Genomic DNA, 20,864 nt, shown 5'->3' on the forward strand with positions numbered 1-20,864 from the left:
ACACAAGGTAAAACAATTGAGATCAGTTGACAATTCATACAGAGTTCCTTTCTGTGTTGATGATGTGGGATGAGATTTGAGTCTACTCGTTTCCCCGTTCCCAAGAAGACATGTTAAACAAAGTTGTGTACACAGCTCTCAAAACAGTCTTTAGAAATCAGTTGGTTTCACAGACGCAATCAAAATTAGTTAAGCTTTGTTCAATTTTACTCAGGGTAAACATTCCAGTTGGCCTTGCGACTACAACTTTTTCTCTAGTGTGTAATCTGTGGCACAGTATCATAATACCCACGCGTGTCCTGTGAAAGTTCAATCCTTTGTTTAGTGCTGCATTACGTATTCTCAGCCTGAAGGGATTTCTCGAAATTTCACTCACTAGCTGTGTTAACCCTTAGTGAATGAGCTTTTCTCTTGCAACACTGCCCTTAAATTGTAATACAACCAAATCGATATGCTTGGGTCTCTGATTTGTGCTGAAGCAAACTATCCCAGCCAGTTTCTTTATTTCCTTTCATATCATTCACTCCCTGATTGCAGAGCTTTGTAGAACAGTTTTTCTTGAGCTTTTAATGTGTTGCATAAGAGGTGAAGAAAAAAGCGAATAAGCTACTGAGGAAACTTCAGACTTCTAAATAATGTAACTTGCTGTTCAATTTACTCTATTGTCATTCGAAGAGTACAACGTAGTTTTGGTGTAAATATTTTACCGATTTATCACCAGAAGATATTTATTTCATGCTATAAATCGAAAATAAAGCGTCTCTAACTAATAATAAATTCATTTAGACGGTTTAAATTGACTTAAAAGCCTCATAACTGCTAAAGTTTCGGTTTACGTAAACCGTATTGTTCCTGAAACTAGTTTAGTAACATTAAGTAATTCTAGCCCCCAACACTATATCCAGCTATGAATATGTGGGTTAATTTAGATTGGGAAAAATTCTCAGCAATGGTAAAGAACTGCTATAGGAATATATTTGAAACCTTCCACCGATGTAGAATATAATCTGTGTTTCCTTTGCTATGTTTTTGTCAGGCGTTTTACTTCAAAAGCAATTCTTAACACTCGTTTCGATTCATCATCCATTGGGAATTCTATCTCCAAAACGGAACAAAGGACACTCTGTCTCTGAATGTTCATTTCATTTTTTGAATTCGATGTCTTTTAGCCTAAAGGCTTTCTGATAACAGTTTATTTTTAGAAACCAACTTAGATTTGGTAGACCATCTGTAATTGCGGGAACAACAAGGGCGACACGAATTATCTATCGAATGAAGACGTGGCCCATCAAAGTAAAGTCATTAAGATGACTGATGTTTACTTAAAACTGCGCTTCAAAACTGACGATTAAACAGCTTTCAAAGTTCTCTTTTGTCGTAGCTGATTGAAGAATATCGACCATTTGTTACAATCTCATGCAAAATATTTTAAGCCTCGTACGATTATTACTTGGTTCGGCAAATGGAAGCTTGGGAAACATTACTCGCATCAAATGCCATTTTCATAATGCCTGAGTTCCCTTCCCCTGTGTGCAATGCTCTTTGAAGCAAAGATAGCTTTTTTAATACTTCTAAACTGATAAATATTGAGACAGGGATTCTACACATTCAATGCCGGAAGCATTTAAAGATCGATCATTGTTGGTGAGCAGTAGCGGTCTGATTTGGTGTGTTAAGTAGAATGCAATGAATACATTTTTACCCAAGAACACTGAACAAACCTCCTGCAAGCTGCATGCAGCTTGATTAACTTTACGCACATACCTCACAAATTGCTACCCTTAGAACATTTATCCTTTTTGTGCAACCAAAATCTCTGAGTTCAATCTTCCAGAACTAACAGTAGGTTAAATAGGTTGCCTTCTTAAGGGACAGTTCGTTCCTAGGCCTCCTAGGAAGGCCTCGCACTTATAAGAATCGCGTGACCAATTTCTGATTTCAATTCCGTGTAACTGGTTTCCTGAACTAAACGTTACTAAACGCCGTTTATTTTTGACAGACATGGACTTATTACTGATGCTTAAATACCCCCCTACAGATGTTAGGGACTTCTTGTTTATTAGTGGACTGCCCCCTGACGGCAATTGCGTATAATTTGCTCCATTGGAGACGGCATTGAATCCCCAGGCGGAAGGAAGGAAAGGAAATTACCAAGCGCAGAGCTTAAAACCTCGGTCCATCTGTTTAACTTTAACATTTACGTTGATTTAACTGCTCACAACTGATCATTACCCCATTTAATGACTATGTTAGCGATTTGTGTTGTTTTGTATAAGCTTTAATAGAGACGCGTCACCACTTGAAGTCTCTCAGCTTCTTTTTGTTGATGTTTCCTTAGCTGGAGGCACGATTGTTTCGCCTCTTTTTAAAGGTTTTAGTATTTTGAAGGTCGACTTTGACCTTACCCGGTTTATATTCGTATATTTCGCCTCTCTTTTAAAATTCGTTCCACTTACGACGCGTTGAAAACAGGGAACGGTTATGTCAGTCGTGTTATTTAGTCAATCGAGACCTGGTACTGAAGCATGCATGAGTTAAGAAAAACGAGAGTGTCCCTTTAATTTACAATTTTAACTTGAACGAGCTTGTATAAGCTGAAACGAAGAAAAGGAAAATCATCTCTAAGCGTAGGGTATGCAGTTTTCCGGCAGGTGAATTGAGGAAGGTGAGACGAACTGTATCCTCTCACGATTGCACTTCATGTATATTGCCAATGACGTCTTTTTAACTCCTTAAGCACGCCTCAGTATTGCAGCGCCACCAATTGCCTTTGTTTTCTGTGGCTTTTTAGCAAGGAACAAGATGCGTTTTACGCCTCCTGTCTACTCTATTTTGTAGAGTCTTGATATCGCCAATATTCGCTCGCAAGAGTCGAACAGTTGAAGCTATTTCAACATGAATCGAAATTCTAGGTCTGTGTATTAATTTGATTTTTCTTCATCCTTTATTCTTACATTGTTCTTTTTTATCCTTTTTCTGGGGCCAATAGCGTAACCACGTGGGCAAACGCTTGCCTTCTTAACATGACAATATAGCCCTATATGAGGTTTTCGGAAAGATTATTGTCCTCGTGGACGATCTTTTTGTCATTGCTTTCTGATGACATTTTATTTTTTTTAGTTAATCGACTCTTTAACGCTCTTCAGTTTTTCCCAAGTTTCCTCTTGTAATACTGGTGCTTTGGCTTGTAATAAACTAGTCTGCACTGCGTTGGCTGGTGGCCTAAGCTGTCCAACGAACAGCTGCGTGGCGATCCCAACCAGCCGTGGGCGCACACTAACTAGACTTGAATTTATTATAAGTTTTTGCAGTGTGGGGTTAAGAGATGTTATACGTAAACATTATAGATTTACTTGGTGATAACGAAGAGAAAAAGAGAAACTGCACGAAGTTGGTGGGATCTCTAGAACGTTATGGGCGTGACACGGAAGATAATCATTTCAACCCCTCCTTTTACTCATCTCATCGCGTCCTATTTTAATATTTTGCTACACTTATACTATGGTCAGTCTCTTTTTGATTTTAAAAATTGACAATTGAATTAGCAGCGCTAAAAAAGCGAGGTTTAGCGCTTTTTCTCGTCGAAGTGACTTGGTCTTCATGTATACACCCACGCATATCAGTAAGGTGGACTATGACTCGTGAAGATATAAAAGAAAATTTCTGTCTGGTGAAAACTTTCCATTTTGGAATGACAACCAAAATGGAGTTCATTACATTAGAAGATGGAAAAACTCCATTCCTAAATTTTCGGCTAAGCTAAGAATGTTTCAGAAATTTTGTGTGGGCGAGCTGTGCATAAATTTCGTGAGTTACTCCAAAACAGTTATTCTCTAAAGGTTAATGTTCTTCACAAGTGTCGGTTTTTTCGGTTTAATTCAACTTACGCTTAATGCTGCGAACTATTCGTCCTTCAAGGCCAGCATTTTTGTATGCTGATATTTTAAAGCAATTTCAAATCTCATTCCCTTTGGAAAAAAAATATGAGTAGCAATGCTGACCATCACGACCAGTGTTAGCATTGCTATATATACAGATGATCTGGGCAGCAAAATGTTTCCGATTTGGCTTGCCAATGTGTAGAGCATCTTGAAAGTGTTTTCAGTTACTACGTTAGTGCTGTAGGAATGTCTTACTTTACGTTAAGTTTGTATTTACACAGCGACTGAGCCCATTTTTCAGGGATATATGTATATACAAAGTAAAGTGTGATGTTCACTCATGCGAAGCAGGACCGGTTTTACCCTTTAAATTACATCCGAACTGGCGTAGCTTATGAAGGCGAATAAATTCTGTCGGACTGGTCAAGATACCCAGTACTTTGTTTTTTGGGGGGCCAAAAAGGTGCGTCCTTGTACTGTTTACGTGAAATTCATGATTGTCGCAGCGACAATCCAACCTATGTTATAAATTTAAAAAATTATTACCTTCGTATGCGGGAAAACGTGGATAAGCCATTGCTAACATCACCGACGGGGATCGTGTGAGTGTCACGTTCGAGGTTCCTTTCCTAACGGATTGAGAATGTGTAGATGTTTTCCAAAGTATTCCTGTCACTACAGAGCTGTGTACCCTCGCTCGGCAAATACCGTTCGAAATGATCCTCCGGTGTCCGTGTGCACGATTTTGGTGTTGTAACCAATTATGCATATAATCGTAGGCGTTACGGCCTGTTGAACATTCTAATGACAAGCGACAGAACTGCGTGATAGAGAGCGTAGGTGGACAACATTTTCTCATAACAAAGCCATGACAACCATTTCCGAGTAAATACGAACCAATCCCGAGTGAATTTCGACAAGTGTCGAAAGGTTCTTGAGAGCCTTATTTGGTAGTGTTGATGTAAAAGCGGTTTCTTCGTAGTATTGGATTCCGTCTCGAAGTGAAAGCGACTGCGTTGTCGGTAAAAACTTAACGCCTTCGCAGTTGTATTTGTCATCTTCACGGAAGATCGACAAAGCGATTATTTTTCAAAGCAAAAATTTTTTTCCTCCAACTGTATTTTTAAGGCGAGTACGGATGCGTGGGTGAAAGATCACGTGGTTAAAGAATTGCTAAGACTAGGCGTATTCCTAACGTTAGAACAGGAAGCTATCGAAAAAGATACCGGAAAAGACACTCGCGTATTATCGAATCATTCACTACTTCATCAAAGCACGAGCGTATCAATTTAATACGCTCCTCTTTTAAAGGGTAGCCCAAGAAACTTATCTCAGTTTTAACCAAAATTATTTATTATAATGTGGCAAAAAAAGAGAGTTAAAAATCGGTTATAAACAGCACATGCTATTTCTAATGTTTATATACTCAGTACAAAAGGTCAAACTTGATGAATAGCGAGATCGAGAGAGTCGTTCAAAGATACGGCAATGTGTTGCGGGATTCACAAATATGAGTTACTTTAGTGAGGTAGCTAACTAAGCTTATGAAGCTAAAACAGCTCTTGATAATGACTGCAGTAAAATAGAGTAGCACAATTCAGTTGACTGGACTTAACAAACACCTGCCATGCTTTTGTGGATACTACGCAAACTGCTTGACTGAATAGCACAAAGTGAACTCCTAATATTCTCCAATGACTCTTTCCGATGGCTGATAAGACTTCACTTGCTCTGCCTGACCTACTGTTTCTGTTTTGTTGACGTGTAACGACCAGTTATTTTTAGGGCCCACGCATCCAGTTGTGTAATTAAAGTAAATCTCTGCAGCGATACAAAGCAAGAGAACTTTGATTATTCGAGCTTCTTTTTATTCCGTGGTGTAAAAAATAAATACTTATCATGGCCTTTTGTTTTCTGTTATTCTTTCGGGAAATCTCTATTAACGCTAACACGTTTCCTGAAACATTTTTCATCGATTAGGGTATGATTTCCTACTGTTGAGAAATGAATATGATAGTTATCAAGGTTGTTTTGATGACCCATAACCTATCTGATGCAGTGATACATAAACCAGCCATTACATATGAATTGTTGCTTTTTCAATGCGTTTTATCGTATTAAGGTGTACATGTCAAAAGTGAGAACCAGCCATTTACATGACCGGCTCTTCTAATATGCTTTTAGGATTCCATTCTTGTTACTTTTGCTACAGCAGTGATCGACGGCATTAGACAGACTCCTTGTCGGATCCAACCGCGTGTTGTTTACATCCAGTGTGTGGTACAGATCAATTAATTTTTTTTTTTTTATTTCCCATCGTTGCCTCCGCCTGCTACAGTGACCGGGGGTGTTAATTATAACTGAACATACATGTTGATTTTTTTTTGATACCACGATAAGTGACCAGTTAACTTGGGATAAACATTCGTGGGCACGGATTATGCGGTCACATTGGTTGTAAACTGTGCAACCGAACTCTAAACGCCTGCGAAAGGCATTTGCCAAAAAAATCAAGCTTTATCGCGAATGTGTGGACTTCAGGACTGTACAAAGGCAGATCTTTAGGTCGTGGTTGAATTAATAATAGCTCTTTATTTACGGAGAAGAGCTGTGCATTCTTCTTGAGGCTAATCGCGTCTAGTATGAGTAGTATTTTCAAAATAAAACCGTTTATTACTGAGAGAACATGCTAGCTTTGCGGTATTTATGAATAACATCAATGAGGAAATGTTAGTATTACGGATTCAACCTGAAATGGCTTAGAACAGTACAGAACGAATACCTGATTACTGACTTTCTTACTTCTCTGTGCTCAGTGTTTATGATAACCGATGGTCATAGGAATTGTCGCAGTAGAAGTTACCAGAATTCCAAAGAGAAGATTTTCGTGCGGTCACAGCCGAGCTATTCTTGGACTTTGTATTCCACAATTTTTTTTTTGTAGGCAGCATCATAAATTAATGATCAACTTCCGTCGCAAGTATTTTTGTCACAAGAATCTATTTTGGTCCACAGTGAGCGCGAGTCTGATGCAAAAGGAAACTCAAATGGAACGAACAAAAGTGTTCGTTAATGGACACAATACCAAAAAACTACGAGCTTTGTGCCAGAAAAGGAAACTTTTCATGATAGAAGTTAAGGAGGAATTTTCGTTTCGAAAAGTAGAGTCGATTGTTTAATCAGCCTCCACCCGTCCCACTCGCGGTGGAACATACCCCATAGTACGCTAAAAATAGGCCTACGGGTCGTTAAATCAGCGCCGCGAGAGAGCATAGTATACCTGCTTCAAATGAAAATTTAATTTTCTGAGGTTTATATAGTTTTTAAAGGACCACGGCCAGGCTTTGGTACAACAGGAAATCGCATTCGATGCTTTGTGTGGACAGCGTAGGATATCTGGAGTACACCGGAAGCTCATGATGAACTTTGCTGATAAGCTAAGCGACTTTGAGTTCGTCCCCACGTAGGGAAACTTGTCTGATTACGTGTGACCGAAGGCAAATATTTTAAGACACGCGTATGGACGCAATAAAGTTTTTGGGCTCTATCGATCCGGAAAGCTCCAAAATTTGTAGCTTTTTGAAATTTGAAATGTATCCAAAGGGCGATGAATTATAAAAACTGCGTTTATGTAAAATTATTTAGTGGCTTGACTTGGGTAGTGAGTTGGTGCTACAGGGGTACTACAAGTAGTGGAAGGATTTATTTGATAAACCAGGTTGGTTAAAAAATATCAGAAAGACGTGTGTCGTGATGTGGAGCTGCTATCTAACTAAATTACAGAAAAATTTTTAATTATTACTTAACAGTTTAGGAAGAGTCTGTCTTTGGCGTCCTTTAGAATAGTATATGATCTTGTCATGGGTTTAGTGTTAAAGAACAGTCTATGTGCTGACAAGCAATCACAAATGGTTCAAATTTACTGTGTTGAGTCACCTAAGTTTGGGACGTGTTAATGGGTGTTAGGCACGTACATCCCTCCTGATCTTGTAAAAACTGCAAGATGCATAACTGGAAAGATTAAAAATTCTGGTATCCACTACAAAATAATTGGATTAGTTGACTTAACTGAACACAACGCGGCAGTCAAAGCTATTATATAGTCACGCTGCGATCCTCTTAAGAAAGCTCTCTTAACCTTTCGGCAGGAGCCATGAACTTTTTGGATAACAACTTGAGAAAAAGACGCGGGAATATACCGCTGTCAGCTTTTCTCCCCAAAACTTTACGCCAGCGGGCCACTCGTCCATGCCTTGTCCATTCGTCTTCATATTTCATCGTTAGACGTACTAAGTAGCCATCGTATTGTATATCAGTAGTTAGTTTGTATTTGTATTTGATCATTATCCCTCTACACAAACTTCCGAAAGGGCGGAAGATTAATTCATCTGAGCCTTTTTCTTCCGCCGGCGTTAACTGCTACTGATCGTGCTTCATCGAATGATAGGAACTCTCCTCTTAAACTCACCTTGAAAATCACATATCATGAGGAGAAAATTCATATCGAAATGTGTATTCGAAATTCTCGACGTAGATCTCCACAAAACCTCTTTAACCAAAAGCTGTTGAGCGTTTCAAGTGTTCACGTATATTTCCGTTTTCCAAATTTTAGTCATTCGAAGGGAAGGGAGTATAATCTCCGATAAAATTTCCTTCGCGAGCTTGATACCATCGCAGAAGACGTGATCCTTTGTAGAAGCAGAACAACGCCGCGCCTTCTCTGTGTGTGGGTGTACGAATCGTAAGACCTCCCTTTCCGTAACTGATATTTAGGATGTGTTTCAGACTCAATGTAAAGCGGATTTCCTAACGAGCCTGCTCGCTCTTTCTTAACTTATCTCGAGCAATCAGTGTTAAATTAAGATACTTACCGTTTCCCTTAGATTCAGGAAATCTTTTTTTTTTTACCGTTTTAGGCTGTTGTGGCATTGTTAATAGGTGAGTCAGCTATAAAGCGCAAAGAACATTTTGCCGCTTTCCATTTTTTTTTGTTTACTTTGTGCTATGTCTGAACTGGATGAACGTGGGGAAGCCGATAAATTACGTGTTAAGCCGATGTGGAAAACTACTTCGAGTTGATTCAGATAAACCGACCTTGGGGCTTCGGATTTTTAGTTTTTATGTTTCCCCAGAAATAAATACTAGTTGAAGAATGTTTTAAAAAAACTGCTCAAGTTATATTCAATAGCAAATTATACCTTACAGAAATAAGGCCTTTTCTTCGGCTTTGCTTCCATTCTTAGGAACAGAGGAGGTCACATTTACTTATCATCTCGTGACCGCAAGGAAGTTTAGACGAACAGACACCAATATTTTCATCTCAATAACGATCGCGGAAAAATGCGAATGCTGCTTTAAATTTCAGAAGCTAATGGAGTTTTCGATGTTTCTTATCATAAAAAAAGATATCAAAAATTATAATCCGGCTTCCCCCTGACGGCCAATCTCAGAAGCTATCAGCTTCTTTTCACTTTTTCTTTCTCTTCTTCAATTTCCTCAGATTCTCTCTTTTTTTCATTTCTACCGTTTGCATGTCAAGAAAAGGAGTTACTCAAGAGGCTGTTTCCTAGTTCGTGGACTTAATAAGCACCTGCCGCAAACGGGTTAATAAACTTGCCGGTTGAAAAAATAATCCATTCTCTCTTCAAATAATCCGCTCGCTATGATTGGTTAAGTACCCATCTGATATGGAAACGGGAAATTATTTCGAGCCATTGTGTCTCTAAAAAGTCACAAGTAGCATAAGAAGGCTTTCTTTCCCTTCTTGCACGTGGAGTTAGCACAACACTCTTGAAAATTGCAGCTGTAGGCACACTGGCCTATAGAGCGGCGGGTTTGTTTCTGCAGCTTGTGTCTTTCTCCAAGACTTCAAGTGATTTTGCCAAAACAGTTTAGAAGCATGCAACGTCTTGCTTTGTGATAGAGCGTGGGAAGATATATTCTAATAACATTTGAGAAACTTTGTAGCCTGAATTCACACTAAACAAATACATAGTGTGGGGATGAAAATTAACTCTTGAAATTCTACTGAAATAGGTCGCCAGTTTGTGTTTCCAGGGGCGTAGCATCCGTATGTCCACTTGAGCTCTGTAGTGCACTTTTAAATTGGCCGAAATTTTAAGTTATTTGGTGAAGTTTTACTTTATTGGTCATGAACTGCCACGACTGATTCTTGGGCATAGATAAACAACAATCCACCATGAAACTACTCATACCTGCTAAAAATTTTCTTTCCTCGAGGTCAACCACTCGAATAGTTGCGAGAACTGTATTTTAGGAGTCCCAAACGCCGCTCCAATTTTTTTTTTCTTTCTTCTTGGGCAAGACACACTAAATTAATTAGTAACTATACCAAACGAATGACAAGAATAACCAATAGCAGCTGGAAACCCAAAAGGGAAAGGTGCAAACAGGGCACCCAAGGGAGAGAAAATTTGAAAACATCAAAATATAGCCGAACTAATATTTAATCTGAAAATGGTTCTATGGACAATCTTGCGAGATAGACCACGAACAAATCAGGTCTACATCAAAAAATCTAAAATGGATCTGTTGTGTTTCAATTTCCAGAAAGCTGGACCTTCAGAGCTTTCGACGCAAAGGCATTGCTTAAAGCTTATTGTAACCATTTTGCTTTAGGAAAGGTTATTGAAAGCTTCACTTAATTTTGGTTCTTTTCGGTGTACATCGTATGAGGGAAAGTTAGAGATGAAAGATTGTTTTTTTTTTTCGTGCAACTCTTCCAGGATTTTTATTACGCCAGAAAACAAACCTATAGATCTTCCCTTGATTGCTGAAGTCGAACTGATAGTTTAGAACTTAAAGGAAAGCAACATTTTTTCTTCCCCCCCCCCCCCCCCCGGGAAGGTTATTTTCCGAAGCTGTTAAATACTATCCCTTACAAAATTTTAGAACACATGTTATCAACTGGGAAACATCCCGTATTTATGAATGGCGACACTTGGTTTTAGCATATATACCCGAAATCGAGTGCACCTAATTTATGCACACCCAGTCTTGAGAGGCGAGGTGTGGTTGCAGATTTGGTGGCGTTTGGATAACACGCTGCAAAATTGGCTACTTCTTCTGCATTACAGGTAAATTTAACAATTAAAACTCCTTGTGATTAAGATACGGGAGCCGTTTTTTCACAGGATCGGAAATACATCAGATCGATATTTGTCTTGGCAGCCAATTCATAGTAATGTTTTATGACTCGTGCTACGCCATGTTCAATTTCAAAAGGTTTCTGGATAGACGGAAAGATTGCTTTAAAAATGCAGTTTATCTTCGCGATGTCCCTCTTTTTAGAACCTGGCCGGGCTAGTTAAAAAGCCAGAACTTCAGTAGTGGTTTTCATGTAAGTTGCGAAGGTTAAATCTCTGAGACTGAAGTCTGGTGAGAGCATACGTTTGATACTTTGCTTAGCATCTGCATTTAGTGTGATGTCTACCGACTACGGTGTAGGGGTTTACATGTCTTGAATTGGTTTTCCCGCTGAGCCAATATATTTAAACTTTTACTCAACCTTTGCTGATTTCTTATTTGGATGAGAGCTGTTGTAGCTGATACATAAGTTTGTTTTCTCTGAATAGTCACCGTTCAGCCAGTAATTGACTTCAAGAATTGTTTAAACTTAACTTCAGTAACCTTTTGAGCGCGACAGTATATTGTATGTTATTTTTCTGCAATAGTTTGTTATGAACATCTACTACATAATCCATAAGAAACTTTCTTTCCTTTTATGGGAAGTCAGAATCTGTGTGTGTGTGTGTGTGTGTGTGTATACTTTTGACCCTCAAACATTGTGAAAATTATAATACATTAATGGGTTTGGAACATTTGAATTAGCTTGCCTCAGCATACTTTTCATTCATGTGTACTTGATACCCTTTGGTATAATTCACTTCTGGCCCTGGTTGTTCAAAGGTTAGATAATGCTATCCACTGGATAAATTGCTATCTGGTGGATAGCTCAGTACATTTTCTTAACAGTTTTCTGCTGGATAGTGATTTATCTGTTAGATAGCATTATCCACTTTTTGAACAACTGGGTCCTGAAGGCTATATTTCTCTGGCAGAATGTTCCAAAACCTCACAGGTCATGGTTGTTGGTGTTAATATCACTAAGGTCAATTTTCTACACAAAGTGAAACCTAACTAAGGGGCAAACATTAGATATGTCATTGATTAATAACTTAGCCCAAAGAGTGTGGAGAGAAGGAATTGTTATGTTTCTCCTTTTCTTTAATTTGGGTGGTTATGCATTAAATATTCAACCACATGTTATGTATTATAATCTACTTTTGACATTCCAGTTGTAATTTTTTTTTTTTGTTAAAAACTTGGCTCAACAGCAAAATAAGAACTCTAACACCCCCCCCCCCCCTTTTTTTTTTACACAGTTAAATTACTTCAATTGAGATTAGCCATGTTTTCTTTTCTTAATGATGCCTCAGAAAGTTCTGGTACTTACTGAATTATTTTCTTTTTTTCCACAGTCAGGGTGTGTGCCATCTAGTGCTTGTAGTTATTGTGTGATAGTTATTTGGTTCTGGCTACAACATGGATGCACTGAAAAGAAAGGCTAAAGAAACTCAAGAGGACATCAAACGGGCAGAGAACAAATATAAAGACCTGATACGCCTCCTCAGACAAGCAGAGGAAAGGGCTAGTCTGGCTGATGATGAAGTGGAGGTACTTAAGCAAAGGATCCAAAATAAAAAGGAGGAATTGGCAAACAGCTACAGGCAACTCAAGGAAAAGCAACAAGGTCACCAAGCCACAGAAGAGATCGCAGAAGAGAGCGAAAAGATCAGAAAGTCTCTTGAATCTAAAGAATTTGAAGTCAGTGATGTACTTGTCATGCTTGAGATAAAGGTTAGAGATAAAAAGAGACAAGCTGATGAAGCTGAGGAGCGTTTGGCTGAGGCAAAGGTCAGGTACAGTTGCATGAAGTCTGAACTGAGTGAGCTTCTTGCAAGGTTGAATACAGCTGAATCCAAGATTGTCAAGCTCAGCGAAGAATCTGATTCTACCACTGTAAGACTCATTAATTTAGAATCAAAGCACAGGCGATACTCTAAACGTGAAGAATACTTTGAAGACAAGGTTGAGACCACAGAGCAACAAATCAGGAATTTGGAAACAGAGGCCATCGCTAATGAAGCTGAGATCAAGATTCTAGTGGTTCAACGGGACAGATTGAAACGTAAGAACCACATATACCATTTAGTGCACACTCTGATTACTTTACATTATGGGTGAAGAAGTAATGGTTAGATTTCCATGCTGATCTCATTGTCTTGGGAAAAAGGGCTGAAACAGGCAGTTAGCTGTTTTCAGTAGTTTTGAGTTTTGGTTTAAAGCTTAAGACAGAAGTTTCTTCCACCCATAGAAATGGAAAGAGACTTCTGCATAACTTGGGGCAAACCAGGTGTCATTGTTTCTTTTTGTCTCTGTTTACAAGTCTGTTTGTTTTTCATTTCAGAACAAGTGAACTCATGGAAAAAGCGAGTAGCAAATCTGTCTAGGGAACTAGAAGATGTGAAAGCAGATCTTAACTATTGATTGGTGACCAGAGCACAAAATCAATGGATGTTCATACATTGAATTGATTCGTGGTTCTCTACATGTTATTTGTGGATTTTCTTTTCTCACTTATCTAAAGTTAGGAAGCTTCTGACTGGCAGGCCCATATTACTAGCAAATAACACTTATATCCCAGTCAGTTAACAAGACAGAAAAAACTTTTATCAAAGGTCATCTTTTAAAGTAGTTCTTTATCATTTAGTTAGGAAGAGTTACTTTCTGGTTAAAAAAGAATACTAATAATATCATTTATTTGTTCTCAGAAATTACTCTGACCATTCATCTTTTTATTGAATGAACTCCAGTTATCCACAATTATGTTAGCCTGGACAACAGTTGCTGTGTAGGAAATGAGCCCTGGTATACCCTCCCCCTGATAGAGATCAATTAGTGAATGATAAGTAAAGTCTTTGCATTAAATAAGGTTGATCCTTTAGCCAGTGAAATTAAGTCATAAAGTATGACTCCTGCCCAACAGCCTTTTAATTCTGTCATAGAGGCTGACACATTTACAGATAAGCTAAACCTCTTGTAGGTTGGCTCTTATGGGGTGTTCTTTAATTTTTTTCCTCCTCAGGCTCATAGGGTTAATTCCTACAATAGTTTCAAAGGGAAATAAAGAGCCATTCATATCAAGTCAGAATGGTGCATAATTTGAATATGTTAATCTTAATGTTGGGCAAAATTTTTTATCTTTAGCAATGAAACTAGGATACTAAGCTTCATGAGTTGATTGGTTTTTAGGTTAGCTGTGAGAAATTTAGTCCCTTTTCTCTGCACCCACCATTTATGTTTCTCTGTTTATTAAAGTGGATTTAGTCTTTTTTTTAACAAATTTGTTTTGAATAGTACTCAAAACTGAAGACATTGTCACTTTTGAATTGGTGATGTTTGTAGTGTATATACACTTTATTAACCCTTAAACTCCCAAGATCTCATTGGTAATTCTCCTTACTGTCTGCCCTACAGTTCTTGTGATGTTAGTTTTGAGAATTTGGTATTGTCTCAACTAATAATCTTCTAACTGATATTTTTCTTTATTCTCATCACTTGTCTGCTTGGTATTGTATTGATATTGTGAAGAGAAATTCTTTCTTGGTCACTTATGGGAGTTAAAGGGTTAAACTATAACTTTGGTTTTTCCATAGTTTTCTCATTTTTAAGGTTCTGGTGTGAAGAAAATCAAATGAGGCTGCTAGTAAGTATTGATAGTCTTTTATTGGTAAATTTTAGAAGCAATAAAGTTCCCAAATACATAATGGTATTTGTTATTTCTTAACCAATTTTAAACAGTGGTGTGCAATTGGTGGTAGCAATTATTAGTGATAAATAATTTACTTGACTTAATTTAATTGTAAGTTCTGCCATACTTATCCTTGCAATTTTTTTTTTTCATTTTCTTCCACAAAATTGATATTTTTGCATAAACTACCCCATGTTAGTAACACTTCCTGGAATTGCAAGAGTAATCTTCATAGTCATCACCTAGTTTGCAGATAGATAGATGTCCATTGCCCCACACACAGATATTTGCACCCTTAAATGATTTTGATGAATTTGAAATACTCACCATTCATACGTGAAAATAAAAGAAGAGAAACCCAAACCCTTCATGTTGGTGACCTATGGCCTTTACTTCATCAGTCAAGCCTATGCATAGATATTGAATGAATGAAATTCCTTTGTCCCAGAGAGTAAACAAAGTTTACATATGCTTAGCGAACTTGGTGACGTCGCTGTTACAAGCTTTTACTACATCCATTTAGAAATCAATAATGATCATCGTAATCTGATTAGCTCTCATTGGTACGACTTATTCACGAAACGCACCATTTTTGCGCGGAATCGCATCTTTTTCCCAGCGAACGCGAAAGCTTTACCAAGATACAACAACCAATCAGATTTCGAGGCTAGTTCAGGAACCAATCAAATTTCAGAAAAATAAAAAACGACTTACGTAACCTACAAAACTGCTCTTTAATGGGTCAATGAAATATTTGCATAGACGAAAGAAATCCTTTATCTGAGCGAATGAATGAATGAAATGGCTGTAATAAAATGGTAATTAAAATGGGTAGAGTGCAGTTTTTGCTTTTTCCTTTTTGAAAATTAGGATTATGTTTGGCACGGAAGAAAACCAACCTTATTTGACCGAAACTATTTCAAAGAATTAAAAATTCACCAATATTATTTCAGGAAATATAGTAAATCCTTCCCGCCTACCTTACCGTAATACCCAGGCCTCACAACAATTTTGTAAAGAGCCAGTTCTATAACTTCGGTTATCTCTTTTCTGATTGGTGAGCAGCGATGGTTAAAATTGCTTGTGTTCGTCACTAATAGACTTAGTAATGAATTGAATCTATCTGTTCTAGCATAGTCACTATCTGCTGCTCGAACGGCGTTAGGATTTTCCTCTTTTTAAAAACACCGCAGAACTGCAACCTTCAGTCAAATAAAAAATTACGTGAGTGCATCAAGTGCTCACAGGGACCCATACGAAATATCCATACACGATGTACTTCTCTGTTTGACTCGACACATAATAACTTTGAAATTATTTGGTTTCTTTAATTGTTTATGACGTAGATTAATGCGGAGAAAATTGCAGACATTGCATTGGTTCCCAGTCATCTTGGCCGGAGCGCAAAAAACTGAAAAAGATTGCCAACAGATTCCAAATGGGCCACCTCCTCCTTTCTCCAAGATCTTACACACGCCCATTGTGAACGGACGTTGACTTACTAAGCGCACGCTACTGCAGCGTGTACGCGAGGATAATTCATGCATGGTGCATTTGCTGTCGTGTAATCAGCAAACTTCAGATTCAACTTTTTCACAGAATTCGTATCTCTATTGTGGGTGTCGTGACCACCGATGATAAAAAGTTCTTGCGCACCCTCCTCTCCACCTAACACCACAGCGGCTCCTGCTCCGCTGCGCGGATCCATCGTGTTGCGGATTATCAGCCATAAATTTAAGTCAGGATTGTATTTCTCTATGGAATCTAGGATTCCAACACTGTTACTGCCCCCCACAACGTAAATACGATCACTGAATGTCACCACAGCGTGATTCATCCGGGACTTGTTCATACTGCTCATATCGGACCACTTATTTGTCATTGGATCATAACATTCCACATGTTCGATTTCGGAAATCCCACAGTACCCGCCAACGGCGTACAGGCGCCCATGCAGAGGTGCCATTCCAAAGCGGCTCCTAGGAAGGCGCATATTGGCTACCTGAGTCCATTCGTTCTTGATCGGATCGTAACGCTCCACGCTCTTGAGAGCGGAACCATTGTGTGATCCTCCAGCAGCGTACAGCCAACCCTCCAGAACGGACACTGCTAAAGAACCTAAGATGGAAGAAACAAACAACGGTATAAACATGACTATTTTTCTACTGAAGTTCTTGGTATCAGCTTCTTTGGATCAAAGTAATAGATAGGTAAAGTTGCTGACTTTCGCTTTGACTGAGTTCCGCGTAAGACCAAAATCAACGATATGGTATCAGCCAATCAGATGAAAGTGGAACTTGAAAATAACACAAAAAGCCAAAGGAAACATTCAGAGTGAATACAAGCAAACTAGTGATAATACTGAAAACTACGACTGACCGAGTTGCGATTGGTTGAAATTTTGTGGATAGGATGGCACGAACTTTCTAAACCTATCACCAAGCGACGAAAGCCAAAGTTAATTTAAACTGATACACTATAATGCCTCTAGCATTCGTTAATCACCTTTGCATTTATTGAGTGACGCAACAGATGTCCATTGCCCCACACAGGGATTATAACTTTCGACGGTCACCAGGTCAGCGTATTCTCTGTTAATTCCTCCAACAGCATACAATTGGCCATCAAGTATCACTGAGCCAGCAAACTTTCGTGGAATGATCATGGGTGCAATGACGCGCCATTTCTTCTCGTTGAAGTCAAAGTACTCCACATTGTTTAGGACTTTGCGGTTTTCTGAGAACGTGAAATGTAAGAATGTGGGGTGAAGTCCAGTTTTAAGTGACTAAAGGATTAGGAAACTTAATAGCCTCAGCCTCATACTTCACTCGAAAAAGTCTCATTTTTCAAATTGGTTGTTTTACTATTGCCCACCACATCTACTTTTTTCACCTCTCCTTCTTGCTTTCTTGCTGCACATCCGCCTAAGCGTGAAAGGTTGTGCACGCATAGCACTATTACACAAAAATCTTGGCGTAACCTCGACCCTTGACCGGCGCTGAACAAGGAGTAACGTCAGCACCGGGAGAAAGGTGGTTTAGCCTAAGTTTTGCGTGGTACGAAACGTAGCTGGACCGAGAATTTCAACCCACTTTTCGTGAGAACAGATATCCTCTTTCGGAGACTTAAAGTCGACGTGAACGGCAGAATGGCAGAAATTTGAAATCACAAATAACAGTTTTTGTATTTCATCAAGTTTTAAATTAAGTAAGGCATTACGCATGCCATACGACCTGGCTGGAATCTACTCATTTTCGGTTATGAATTTTGATCCTTCTTGTAGACAATAAAATACAAAGCCCTTTGACGTCATGAATAAGTAAGTCGATACAGACTCTCTTTTTTAGACGAGTTTATTTTTAATTTTTAATCACCTCCCCTGCGATTTTCAACGTAAAATATCGAATATTGCGATGATGACTCTTCTATAGACTCTCCATCATCACAAGTGTCAATTCTACTTTATTAATTAGTGGTTCCATCTAAATCGGTTATCTACGTCAAACCCATTTCTACCCCTCAGCCGCTTCTTTCTTCAATTTTTCTTCTTTAGAGAACTCATTGTTGGTATATTCGAGGTGTATTTTGCATGCACTACGACGAGGCCTTATTCAGGATACGGTTTTGGCATTTCTACAACCACAACAGCGATATTTGACTTGGTTTATGGTCTTTAAAAACAATCTTTATCTATTCAACACGGCCAAGAGAGTAATGGACTTTGGCCTTTTGTTTTTACTTTTGTTTGTTTTTGTTTTTTCGGTTTTTCATTTCTTAACCTAATAAAAATAATCAAAGGTTGCAGATTCACATCTTATGCTTCAAAATCCTTCTTTACAACATAAGACGCTCAAATCGTACGCTATGTCATCCATGTTTCAGCAAGCTTCTTAAAATTCCTAACATGAGGCGAGGTTAGAGGTTTTATCACATGAACCTAACGGCCCTAACTGCACTTTTATTGAAAAGCATTAGGCAAAAATCCTCGATCGTATGAGGGTCGTATGGTCCCGCGAGTTGCGAGCTAAAAGAAGGAGGGGAAAATTAAAGGGAAGATCGACAGTAATGTGAATGTGATAGGATGTTTATGGACTGAGTAAGGTTGACTGAGCCGGACGGGAAAATATTTGGATCCACAACGCACAGACCTCGCTGTACGTTATTACCCCCCAGTGCCAAGCGAAAATAATGTCCAAATATTTTCTCTTGCCTCAGCCAAATATTTTCCTATCCATCCCCCCCATTCAGTTAATAAGTACATATGACATGAATCATATCGCTCCTTCTCTTTGCATTTTAAGGCGCCTTTGAGGCATTAGAAAATATACATTTAAACCGAGAGAAATGCAAAAAAGATTACAATCGAAAGAGACCAAATAATGATGATAATTATAACAGTTATGAAAATGATAATGGATATAATACATTAAGGAAAAAGGAGAAGAAGAAGAAGGAGAAGAATTGAAGGAAACCTCGAAATGATAGAACAAGGGTAGTTTAAGGGATAGCGATTTTTAACATGAGTGCATGCGAATGACGAACTTGAAATGTGAGCCGTGACGTGACGAAGTCACGTTAATTAAACTTTGTTTGTTTGGTGGCTTGACCTTTCGATGGAGAGTCTTATTATCCCATCTAGAGCCAAGGTATCCCAAAGAGAAACATTACCTATGTTAAATATTGATAATGTTAACCACATGAATAGGGTTTCCCTACCTTCACCTCCAACCACATAGAGCAGTCGGCTGAGCCTTTCCCGCGGGATCGCCCGCGTGATTCGGTTCTTTGTCCTTCGCTCAGGGATCAGATGATAATCTATCGCCTCTAGAACAAATTGTCGGCACGCTGAACTGCTCATGATAAGCTCCTCTCTTGCGGCCGTGTCCATCAAAAATTTCCGAGTCATCAAAGGAAATCGGACATGGGTCAATAATTCTTCGAGATTTGTGAGCCGATTGGTCAAATCGTACTTGACCCACTCCAGTGCTCCGAAGAGTACGACACTTTCACACGGGACATTGAGTTTGTCGTGACAAAACAATTTCACAATTTGTTTCGCCGTTAGAGAATTAAAATCCCCCAGTTTGAGAACTGCCACAAAGTTGGAGCGAATGAAGTTCTCCGCTAGATCCAGAAGTTCTGTGCAGTCGTGCAGATCGGCCAAGTTCCAAATATCGAGGCAGTTGTTGGTGTTGATGCTATTTCTGAGAAAATCGTAGCAAGCGTTTTCCACCGTTAGAAACTGAAGTAGGCTAGCCGCTGAAAGCAAGGAATGGACGTTAGAGAAAGTGATTCTTAACGTCGAAGTGTAGGCAAAATCAATTAAGGATTTCAAAGCCTGTGATTCTACTCCTCTTATTGTGATGTTTGTTTCATGGCTTTCTTTCATGTCTGTTAAAAACATTGCTCGAAAGTACGCGCTCACAGAGGCCAAAACGAGCCGGTGAGCATTGAACTCCTCTCCTTCTTCTGTTGATAGAACCACATCGCAGAAACAGTTCTCCATTCGCAAAATGTTCATCTCGCGAAGAGCCAAGCTCGCGCCGTGTTCGTCTGTAAAATCGTACAAGACCCTTGAATTTTCCATTCTGTGGCCCTTTCGGGGCAGGTCTATGAAAATAAAAGCCTTGTCGAAAGAAAAGAAATGTAAATAAAAGGTGATCTTCTTTGAAAGAATATGAAATTCAAATTATGCTCATTACTTGTGGTTACCTAGAGCCTAAACTTTCATTTTCGGCGCCTTGTCGAAACAAAAGACCTTGTTATTGTTGCCCGCGTGGCTGACGCGTGGTTCGCGCCCCTTTATCGCTGACATGTATTGTAACAAGTGCCATTGTTACGGATGTAGCATAACAAAGGCTGTGAACTGCAGTCAGCTGCATTGTGTTTCCACGTGTAGGCTTAGGAAAGATGGCAGAGCACAACGATGATTGGATAAAAATAGAAATGACGAGATTTCATTGGCTGGTGGTGTTGTGTACGGCAACAGGTGGTCGAAGGCGGGAAAATAAATCTCCTTTGTTCGGCTGTTTTTTTCTTGTGTTTTGTCGTTAACGCGAATAAACATTCTGTTGTACACATATTGTCGGGCAATATTTATATCTGCGCAAGCCGCTGAGGTATCAAATGTCCGTATTTGTAAAGTTCCC

The 20,864-nt window shown here is 38.9% G+C and overlaps 2 protein-coding genes across 3 annotated transcripts; one reads left to right on the plus strand and one right to left on the minus strand.

Moving 5' to 3' along the window:
* Nucleotides 1–10,864: 10,864 nt before the first annotated feature.
* Nucleotides 10,865–14,728, plus strand: LOC113680252 (uncharacterized). Its single transcript, XM_027197271.2, has 3 exons — nt 10,865–10,978; nt 12,383–13,092; nt 13,372–14,728. The coding sequence occupies exons 2-3, from the start codon at nt 12,447–12,449 to the stop codon at nt 13,449–13,451; spliced, it is 726 nt and encodes a 241-aa protein (XP_027053072.1). The 5' UTR covers nt 10,865–10,978; nt 12,383–12,446; the 3' UTR covers nt 13,452–14,728.
* On the minus strand, nt 14,672–20,786 carry LOC113680249 (kelch-like protein 3). Of its 2 annotated transcripts, XM_027197266.2 has the most exons (4): nt 20,428–20,786; nt 19,432–20,341; nt 17,221–17,451; nt 14,672–16,833 (listed from the first exon to the last, which is right to left on the minus strand). In XM_027197266.2, exons 2-4 carry the CDS (start codon nt 20,300–20,302, stop codon nt 16,217–16,219), a joined length of 1,719 nt encoding a protein of 572 aa, XP_027053067.2. In that variant the 5' UTR covers nt 20,303–20,341; nt 20,428–20,786; the 3' UTR covers nt 14,672–16,216. The 2 variants fall into 2 exon arrangements, with proteins under 2 accessions (XP_027053067.2, XP_027053068.2); XM_027197267.2 differs by having other exon boundaries at nt 19,432–20,772.
* Nucleotides 20,787–20,864: the final 78 nt, after the last annotated feature.

Source organism: Pocillopora damicornis, chromosome 2 (genome assembly GCF_964200805.1).
Source record: "Pocillopora damicornis chromosome 2, jaPocDami1.2, whole genome shotgun sequence".
Taxonomy (NCBI): domain Eukaryota; kingdom Metazoa; phylum Cnidaria; class Anthozoa; order Scleractinia; family Pocilloporidae; genus Pocillopora; species Pocillopora damicornis.